The sequence below is a fragment of the Cariama cristata genome, unplaced genomic scaffold, assembly GCF_000690535.1.
Source record: "Cariama cristata isolate BGI_N322 unplaced genomic scaffold, ASM69053v1 scaffold2243, whole genome shotgun sequence".
NCBI classification, from domain to species: domain Eukaryota; kingdom Metazoa; phylum Chordata; class Aves; order Cariamiformes; family Cariamidae; genus Cariama; species Cariama cristata.
Window position 1 is genome coordinate 136,897 of NW_009607637.1, and position 10,435 is coordinate 147,331.

At 53.0% G+C, this 10,435-nt stretch overlaps 1 protein-coding gene across 1 annotated transcript in view; it reads left to right on the forward strand.

Annotated features, from left to right (window-relative positions):
* Window positions 1–10,435, forward strand: part of LOC104158999 (plexin-A2-like) — a 151,310-nt gene that overhangs the window by 120,481 nt on the left and 20,394 nt on the right. The window contains 6 exon segments of the mRNA XM_009696789.1: window positions 2,986–3,153; window positions 4,474–4,567; window positions 6,447–6,686; window positions 6,870–7,013; window positions 8,178–8,412; window positions 9,903–10,045. Coding sequence (XP_009695091.1) covers window positions 2,986–3,153; window positions 4,474–4,567; window positions 6,447–6,686; window positions 6,870–7,013; window positions 8,178–8,412; window positions 9,903–10,045 — 1,024 coding nt within the window.

Sequence of the window (10,435 nt, forward strand, 5' to 3'; positions counted from 1 at the left end):
AGTTTCTCCTTTCACAGATCAACAGCTTGCATTACTTTTATTGCAGCCACTGCTGCAGGTACCTCAGCCTCCTAGAAGTGGTGTGAGCGAGGGGTGGGCTTCTGCGTGGCAGAGCAAGGCGAGGATCTGCACACACCTTCTGCGGAGGAACTTGCGGAGCCATCAATCTCCTCTGGGATTTCTATGGCAAATTTGCTTTTTACCCAGCAGTGTAAACACAGAGTTGACATTTGCAGGGTTTAATGGGTTTTCTCGGGGCTTAGTTAAAAAAAGATACATGCAGTATACATCTGTGTGCATCACATACACATCCGTGCCCTGTACCAAACGTCCATAGGTGCCCCGAAGCAGCTGGCAGTATGCATTTCATAGCGTGGGCACAGCCTGTGCGGGAACCTAAGCAAAGCGGTGTGATGTGCAAAGGGATTCTGCCTGTCAGATCCTCGCTCAGGCTTCCCAGGAGGAACCGAGGACGTTTCTGGGAAAGTAAAGACCCCTGGAGGTGAATTTCTCATCTAGAAGACTGAGAGGTTCTCCGATATGGGAGCTGTGGGCGTTCAGACGTGGGAGCATGGTGGGATATCAGCGGTGCTTATTCTACATCCATCCTAGAATGGCGCTTCAGGAGGCCTGGACATGCTGAGGTCTTCCAAGTGCAGATCACTTCTCCAAGTGCTGAGCACAGTAACCGATCCATCGACATTTGTTCCCGTATCCGAAGCAAAGATGTCAGACTGCTTCCTCACGTGCGCATGGGTAATGCAGAAGCAGCCTGCAAGCTGGCCCAAGAGCAGAATCAGCCCTGTAATACAATCCCTTAAATATAAGATTATATTCGGGCAACCTGCAGATTCTGACCTGCAAAACCTGGGAGAGTTTTGAATTCTCTGTATGTTCTAATTACAGCTGGCAAGCAGAAACTTAAACAAAGCAAGCGGCGGTGTATGAACGGCACCATCCTTCATGTGGGGTCACGCTGGGTACTTTGTTTTGCTTGGACTGTTTTGAGGCAATGAACTTCAATTGTACTGGAGGGTCTGGGGGAGCCTGATTAGATGAAGCAGTTTCTAATGAGATTCACTCTAATTACAGCTTCCCCCATTCTCCCCTCTCTGATCGGAGGAGTGGGTAGATTCACCATGACGACATAATAATAGCACAGAAAGCTAATTAACTGATCACAGGGAGCTGAGAGCAGCTCTGCCAGCAGCGATGCGTCGCTCTGGATCTCACGGCAGAGCCAAGCAGGCGCGGTGCAGTCCGGCGGGGCTGAGCGGCTGCGCCGGCGCAGGGCGGCAGGCAGCTCTTCAGCTGCACCGGCATGCGGGGAAACACTCCAAGAATCAGCAAGGAAGGTGGAGAAACGCGCTCCTCCCACCGGGATGCCCTCGTGATGAAATTAAACCTAGGTGGAGAGTGAGAAAAAGATGAGGGAGGGAGGAGGAGGAGAGCGGGAAGGGGTAGGCATGCAATTGCATCAATAGAAACAGTCACGTCCCATTTGTTTCGGATATTTTAGGAGGTTGTTTCTGTTCCCTCAGTTGTGGTGGATGGGCGTGCCAAGGTGTGAGCTGGGGACGTTGTGGTACCCACTGTTCGATACCCCCCTGAAATTCTGAGTGCTGTCCCCCTGCTCCTTAGGGAGGGCGGGGAGTGGGTAAGGGCCCTGAAAAGGGGACCCACAGCATCCCCTTGCCCAGGTACGGACACCAGAGCTTCGCTGGAAGCAGAGCACGGGCACGGCTGCACTTGAGCCTCAGGGCTTCAGGCACCTCCGTGAGTTGCGCAGCCCCTGGGGAGGGTGCGGGTGGTGAAGACTGGGCGTTCAAGAGTGCCGGTTTTTGATTTAAGTGCCAAACTGTCAGCGAGGTGCTGAAGACATGCCTGCCCGCTCCCCTGTGAGAACCCAAAACCGTATGAGCCAGGGAAATGGCATGGCCTTTTCGGTGAGCCCGGAGCAGGTTTGGGCAGAGGGGATGACCCACGGGTGGCCATGCAGGGCCACTGGCCTTCCAGGGATGTCACTCCAGCACTTTCTGTAGGAACAGTGTCTAAGCTCGCCGCAGAGCTGTGCGGTTCCTCGCAGCTCTGTCCCAGCAGCAGGTGCGGTGCCGCTCGGATCTCATTCCCCTTCTCCATCCATCCACCAGCGCCTTTGTGCTTTGACGCAGAGGGGATGACCCACGGGTGGCCATGCAGGGCCACTGGCCTTCCAGGGATGTCACTCCAGCACTTTCTGTAGGAACAGTGTCTAAGCTCGCCGCAGAGCTGTGCGGTTCCTCGCAGCTCTGTCCCAGCAGCAGGTGCGGTGCCGCTCGGATCTCATTCCCCTTCTCCATCCATCCACCAGCGCCTTTGTGCTTTGACAGCGCCTTGCTACCCTGCTGCCTCGACCTTCTCCGGGGCTCTGATGGAAGCAGATGGTCTCTTGTGTCCGGCCAGCCAGCACCGAGGCCGAGGTCACCCCTGCTCTGATGGGCAGACAAAGCTGGAAGGCAGCGGTGACGGTGGCATCGCCCTTCCCAGGCGGGGGCTTCGCGGGCTCCATTATGCTGCTCACAAGAGCCCGTGTGTGCAGTGGGGTGGGGAGGGGAAGAATTTGGCTTTTGAGTGAGCTTATGCATCCCATTTAAAAAGCAGCCATCTGTTTTCACACGCCCAGCAGAAGGCAGCGGGTTCACAGAGGGATGCAGGAGGCTGCAGTTTGGCACAAAGAGTAATTTCAGGGAGCCTGCGCTTCTCTCTTGATGAGCAGGCAGAGTCCCCTCCCGCACAGAGCTCCGGTCCCTCCGTCCCGTGCCAGTGAAGCCCTCCTGCCTGTCTCCGGAGCTCATCTCCTTCACAGGCATCAGAGTCTGGGGCTGACTGACGGCTCAGCCCTTTGGTGAGCTGCCCCGCTGCAGGGCAGCACCGGGACAAAGGGTTGTTTTCTGCCCCTACGCTGCGACTGCCCGTTAACGCTTCCCTGGCTTCTCTCTTGCACAGGCGATCCATGAACGAGATCGTCTGCGTGTCGGCACCATCAGCCCACGGCCTGGGGGCCGTTCATGTCTCCGTCAGCGTCGACCGGGCTCAGCTGGAGCGGACCTTGCTGTTTGAGTACATCGATGATCCAAAGGTGCAGCACATCGAACCCGAGTGGAGCATCGCCAGGTAACACAGGGCTCTGACAGCGGGTCCTCGACAGCGGGAGAGAAGCCAGCTCGCCTAGTCGGGGTCTTCTCTCTCAGCACACACTCAGTGAGGCCAAAAGAGGCTCTGTTTGGAAATGCACGTCCCATCCAGCGTCCTGGATTTGTCAGGGCTGGGCATCTGCGGCGTTTGCATTTACCAAAAATCAGGTCCAGAGTTACTAAAGTAGTTGTGATTACCGAGGCAATTGCACCAAGATTCTGGGAGCACAAATAAAGCCAAGACCACTTCCATCTGCTGAAGAAGTGCACAATTGCTCATTAAAGGCTCCTTCTTGTAGTCCTGGAATAAAACAAAACCAGCAACCACCAAGAAAGGAAAAAGCTGACGCTAATCAAAATGTACTGTTTATCCCAGATCCGCTGCTAGGAACAGGGCGGCCAGCGCTCTCGCATCACCGTGATGTCATCACTGCTAAAAACCCTGGGCCATACTCATCCCCGGTGTTACTTTAATGGTTGTGCTCACACAGGCTGTAACACAGCTATTCATTTCAAATTCCAATTATTTTTTAAAATTGCCCTTGAAAGAAATAAGTGTCTCGCAGCAGGCTCTGCGAGATGTTTGCTTTGAGGCCAAATTCACGATCGTGTCTGGGTTTGGGTGAGATGGGCTGGGGGGGGCTGCCGACAGAGGCGGTCTAAAGGGAACCGCTGGGCTCTGCCGTAGAGGTGCTGGAGGCTCGCGTGAATCTGGGCTGTGCTGCTCCCGTTAGCACACGGAGGAGGAAGCCAAGAGTGAAAGACTTTGCTGAGGGGCAGTGGCTGTAGGAGAATGGGGGTGCTCTAGCCTGGGGGGTTGTGTCTCCCCGGCCCTGATGGCAGCGGGTGCTCTTCGTCCCTCCCCGCTCTATGTGACCTCTTGCTGCGTCTGCAGTCCAGATACAAGTGCACATCAGTTCCTTCACTGCATGTACCCTTTATCGTGTTCCTTAAAAACTTCACCATGTAAATCATTAAACACTGTGACTAATTTATTGTCTTAGGTATTTAGTCTCAGCTCAGTTGATTTCTTTGGTCCCATTTCTCATCCTGCTGCCTTGCAGTGCTGTTAGGTGGGAGAGGGTGCAGCCGAGAGTAGAAAATCTGGCTAACTTGAGACTCCACTCCCCAGCGACTCGGGGGTGGGTATTAATCCACGCTGTCGCCTGGTGCCTGAAGTGTCTGCAGAAAACATCTTTCTGAGATCAACAAGCATCCTTATTGTCAAGCACAGGCTCTCTGCACAGCCCCAGCCCCTCCTGCCAGATGCATTAATCAGGTGTCTCCTGGTTCTCCGCAGCGGGCACACACCTCTGACCGTCACCGGCTCCAACCTGGACGTGATCCAGGAGCCGAGGATCCGCGTCAAGTACAACGGCAAGGAGTTTGTCAACGTAAGTAGCTGCCGTCAGCGCGGTGCCGCCGGGCTGTGCCGGGGAGCATCCCCGTGTGCTGCTGCGCGGCGGGTCCCCCCCGCCCAGATGCACACCTGCAGTTGCTGGTGCTGGTGCTCTCTGCGTGGAGAGACTTGCTGTGGCAAAAGCTGCTCTGTGGTATTTCCTTAGACTGACCCAAACTGGGGACCCTGGAAAGAAGGATTCCGACACACAGAAATGGGAAATTACTTCCTCAGCAACACAGTAGCTGCTAAGGAGTTTTCAAAGCTGGAAATGGAGGACTGCATTCTAGGTCATCTCCATCGCCTCAAATTCTGTCTTGGGTCAGATAAACTTGTTTCACTCCTGACAATTCCCCCTTTTGTCCAAGCCTCTGAGCCCCGAGAGCTCTCCTCTCCTCAGCATCCTTCCATTTCCAGTACCTAGCTCAGCTCTACAGGTGCGTGGTGCTGGAAAGTCCAAGTGTAGCTGTCCCCATCATTCCCAGCTGCTCCACAGTTCCCATTTCAGTCCTGCTCTTTCTGTTAAAGCCCAGAGCCAGGCGCTGAGACCTCCCAGCTATGAGGCTGCTATGTTTAACTAGTCTCTCCCTAGCTGCCTCTCTATAAATAAACCTCCTGTTGCTGCAGCTCTGGGCCCAGCAAGCCTGTACCAGCCCAGGGAGGGAAGGAGAGAGGGGAATCGCTTCTGAACAAGAAGCTTTTGGGCAATTTTTGCAGCTTGATTGCCGTGGTAAGGCCAGGTGCTGCTTCCCTGCACCCTCCTTGCCATGCAAAGGATGCTGGGCGTGGGGCTTTGGGTATTTTGGTGAAGCTGGGTGTTATTTTTATGCCTCCTTCCCCTCCTCCCTCCTGTCACCCTGATGGTTCCCAAAGCAAGGAGTTGGTAGCAGAGTTTGAGGCTGATCTGGAATGCCACCTCCTTCCCCTATCTGTGTTTTTTCAGTCCAAGAGTGAGAAACTGAAATGAATCCTCAGCTAAATGGGAACTAAGCAGTGTTCTTGTATGCTACAAATAAGATTTGTACCTCCAGGACCCGCAGAAATTATTTTGACCAAGTAAAACTGAAATACATGATTTCTATGCAGTGATCTTTCTGACTGAATCTGTATTATCTCGGAAAGGGCAAATCACTTGGCAGTCTTTTCCTATTCTCTTTCTCCCTTCCCCTCTGAAGACCTTTTTCATCTGAGCTTTTTTTAAAAAAGACATCTAATTTTGTTGTTAGCAGTTGCAGTTATAGTGCTACAAAAATAATTCTGAAGACACAAAACTGAGTGAAATTAAATTTTCCACTTACAGAGGGAGGCCAAACAGTTGGGCTCTTGCTGCTTTACAAGGCAAAGGTCTCATAAATTAGCCAGCTCCCTGCTCCCAGGGCTGGAGGAGCTGTGGGTGTCCTCAGCCCGGCAGGAGATGACCTTCGTGTTACCTCCAGCCCATGAGTGTCAGGCGATCGTTCCTCTTCCTCGCTGGCATTCAGGAATTGCCTCTAATCACCAATTTGTAGCAGGGACCAGGTATTCGCTATGGGTCTGTTTCAAAGCTAGCATTGCCAAAGAGGATGCAACTGGAAAGAAAAGCAAAAATAAAGAAAAAGGGCTAAGTGATCTGCTGTGCAAGCCTGTAGCTCCTTTGAAACACTGCTCGTTCTGAAACTCACTCTCCGTCTCTGCACCGGTGCCTTCGTGCGGGCCAGAGAGGAAGCAAATTCCCCCCAAACTATGGCTATAATGCATCAAGCCTGGATTAAATATTTCCAGCTAAACTTGAACCTGCTGGACTTTCCAGGGAGTATTTAAGGAATCAGAACATCATTGTCCGGGTCAGGGTAAAGTTTTCTCTGCCGTCTTTCAAAGCATCACCTTCCCCGCAGGTCTGCAAGGTGGTGAACGCCACGGCGCTGGCCTGCCTCGCACCCCCCCTCACCCCCGAGTACCGGCCTGGCCTGGACGCCGTCGAGCGGCCGGACGAGTTTGGGTTTATCTTTAACAACGTCCAGTCCCTGCTGGTCTACAACGACACCAAGTTCATCTACTACCCCAACCCGACGTTTGAACTCCTGAGCCCGAGCGGGGTGCTGGAGCAGAAGCCAGGGTCACCCATCATCCTCAAGGTAAGGAGACCCTTATTGACCTCGTGGGAAGAGGCAAAAAAAATCCCAGAGAGGGGAGTTTTATACCCCCTTTGGAGAACTGGGTACACTAGAACGGAGTCCTGTTGGCACAAGCTGGGAGAGAGATGAAAAGTGGAGAAATGCGCTGCATCTTTGTACAGTCCCCTCTCCCCTTGTCCCTAGGGCAGAAACCTGTGCCCACCCGCTCCTGGAGGAGCAAAGCTCAACTACACGGTGCTGATCGGTGAAACACCCTGCGCCGTGACCGTCTCCGAGACCCAGCTGCTGTGCGAGCCACCAAATTTCACCGGACAGCACAAAGTGATGGTGAGGGACCAAACACTCCTGTCAGCATCCCTTCCTTCCCTCCTTCCCATCCCTCCTCCTCTTCCTCCAGCTCCCTGACTCGCTCAGATATTGAGTGCAACTTGTTCTCTCAGGATCGGTAGGATTTTAGATCTTCATGGCTTTCTAATTGGAAGCTTAAAATGTTGATGTGGATTAGCATGGAGAAACTTCTTTCCTCCCTGAGACTCACCAACTACTGTCAGAGCCTTCTAGAAGGAACAAATCTTTCTGGCAGTGCCTTCTGCACCAGGTACCATCCTTTCTCTGGTGCTGCTTGCTCTTCCTACAGTAGGTGAGACCATTTTCAGTGGCTGTGTTCTCCCTCCTGCAGGGATTTTGTCAGTCCTTGTAGCCAGAGCCGATCTACTAAGTGGTTGGAAAGATTTTGCCTTTTCCCAAAGCAGAAGCAGCCAGGGACATCTGAACACTGGAGTGGTTGCATCAACGGCCTCGTCCAGGATAACAGTCGGTGTCTTCCTCTGCTTTGGTTTTGGGCATTGCTGCTTCCTCTGATCCGCTCGCAGACCAAGCACGCAGCTGCTGAAGTGCTTGGGTAGAGCCCAAATGAGATTGTAATTGTGATTTATTTCCCTTTAAGTTCAGCATCCAAAACATGTTCAGATTATCACAGTGTGGTTCACAGAAGCACAACCTGGCTGAGAGCTGCTTGCATCTGTGGTCAGGGCACATCCAAGAAAAGCCTGTCCCGGCATTAACCTCCAGCCTGTTTGCTCTGCAGCTTTCACATGGGGCTTTCTCTTCCCTTCTCTGTTCTCTCTTTCCCGTTGCTCTCATTTCTTGTCAGTGAAATTATCACTGGGTTGCTAATGTCCAGTGTTTACAAAAGGGATTTGAAAGCTTATAAAACGAAAGTCAAATGGAGCCATCAGATAATAAGAACAAAGCCCAGATAGTGAAGGGCTGGCACATTTATCATGACTTGAAGCCTCTCTGTGTTCACATAAGCTGCACCCTCTGTGTTTGAAGGCAATCGGAGTTGCTGTTTTCTTGGTTGGTGGTTCGGTGCTTCCATAGGGGTCTGTACGGCCCGTGTGGTGCGTGCCCTGGCCGGGAAGGACGGGGCTTTGGGACAGGCTGACACCCTTACCTAAAGCTGCTGGTGACCTCCGTTGTGCTTCGTAGGTGCGTGTTGGTGGTATCATCTTCTCCCCTGGTTCGGTGAGCATCATCTCAGACAGCCTCCTGACCCTGCCGGCCATCGTCAGCATCGCAGCTGGAGGCAGCCTACTCCTCATCATCGTCATCATCGTCCTCATCGCCTACAAGCGCAAGTCCCGAGAGAATGACCTGACCCTCAAGAGGCTGCAGATGCAGATGGACAATCTGGAGTCCCGGGTGGCCCTGGAGTGCAAGGAGGGTCAGTACTGCCCGGGACTGGGCACTCTCTGTCTGCTGCAGCCCCGTGCTCCGGTCCCCAGCTTTCCCCCCCAAGAGCACCCCGGTCCCCCGATTTTTGCAGCAAGGAGCGGAGTGCATGCCCCCACGGGGTTTGCACGCCTGCCCCGCCGCGGGAGGGTGGGCAGCGACAAGTGTGGCAGCGGCAGACACGGCTCTGCTGCCTAATGTGCAGGGAATAGGATTAGAGCTTGATCCTGCTTAAGCGACATGCCTGGATCACATTGCGAGGACGGCGCGAGCCCCGGGGTGCCCAGCACAATATGTCCCCTTGTCTAAGGGCCTTTTAGTAAAGAGCTTTTAAAGAGGCACAGAGCGAGATAGGGAGTGGAGAAGGTTTGGTCCCCCGAGAAACAGCGTGTGTCCCAAATGGAAGGCAGTAGAGCTGGAAAACTGGTCCGGTCCCTCCTCCAGTCGATAAGACGTGAGCCCAGAGCAACAGGAGCAGGTCTGAGGGGTAGGAAGAAGCTGCTCAAGCATTTGCTTCTGGCAAACCTTGTGTGTTCTTTGGAGTAGTTAGACCTGCCGCTTGCAGAGTTCAACACAGAGAAGTCTTGGCCCTTGCAAGGAGGTGGCTGAGCCTGGGCGCCCTGCAGGGCAGCGGAGGTGGAGGTGGGCAATCCTTTCTGTAGCTGGGGGGTGAGACAAAAATTGTTCTGGGGAGGGATGCTGCTGCTGTTTTGTGTGTCCTTCCAACTGGAAGGGAGCTCAGTGAATCAAAGACAAATACATAGAAAGCTGCAAATTTCACAGTGTGATCTCTGTATATAGAGAGAGTTGCATTGGATTTGTTCCGCTGATTTTAAAACAATAGCCTTGAAAGCACATGACAGAAAATGAGATATATTCAGGAGAGACCACAGCTTTGGTATGGGCAGAGCCCTAGGTGGGGTACAGAGACCTTACTGAGCCAACATCCCGTACTTTGGAGAATGAACACAAGGACACACATACAGCTGTATAACATGGTGATATTGTGGTATGAGAGGAAGAATAAATTCCTTCCTGACCCCTGCAGCAGGCAGCTTCTGCTTGGATTTGATCTGCATCAAACTTGATTATTTGGACAACTGTTGATAGAAGAGGAAAAAAAGAAGAAAGGAAAATATGGGAGATACCAAGTTAAGAAAATAGATCCTCATTTCTATCTGCAGCCTTTAACAGTGTTTTAGGTGTGTATACACAGGTGTGAACTGCATACAAATTAATAAGCATCTTTTGTTCTCGGCACCTGCTTGGTGCAGCGTGTGCTCTTGGCTGCTGAGACAGTCTCCAGGGGTGAGGGTCTGTCTGAGCCACACGGCAGGGTCTCCTCCGGATCGGTTTCCTGAGCTGGCCCGTTGGTGGTTGCCGCCGGGCCCAGGCAGCCAGCCCTCCCCAAAGCCCCTGCCCGGCAGCCTCGGCTCCCGGAGCTCACACGTGTTTCTGCCTTGTTCTGTTCTCCCTGAATAGCTTTTGCAGAGCTGCAGACGGACATCAATGAATTAACCAGTGACCTGGATCGCTCTGGGATCCCATACCTCGACTATCGGACCTATGCCATGAGGGTCCTTTTCCCTGGCATCGAGGACCATCCTGTCCTGCGGGAGCTGGAGGTAAGGAACAGGCTGTGCTCTGGCCCTTCGAAGTTGCCCTGGGCTTCCCTGAGCTCTCACTGAAGCCCGTGTGAAGCCTTGCAGCACCTTTATGCCTTCCACACCAAATCTTATTAAAGGCACTGGGGTTAGGAGGATAAGCCCCGAGTAAATTTTAACTAAGAACCTAGTGTTTTATCTCCATCGCACATTGCTTGCTTCCTTTTGCTTTCTTCTCCTTGGTGTTGCTTTAGTTTTATTTTATGTTTTTTTTTTATATTGCTATAGACCAGCGGCAAAGCATACCAGGTAAATTATCGGTGTCCTTTTAAAGTCCTCCTTAGTCCCCTTCGGTGGAGGGGGAGGCTGCGCGCCCGGGAGCATCCCGCCAGGAGCATCCTGCCAGGAGCA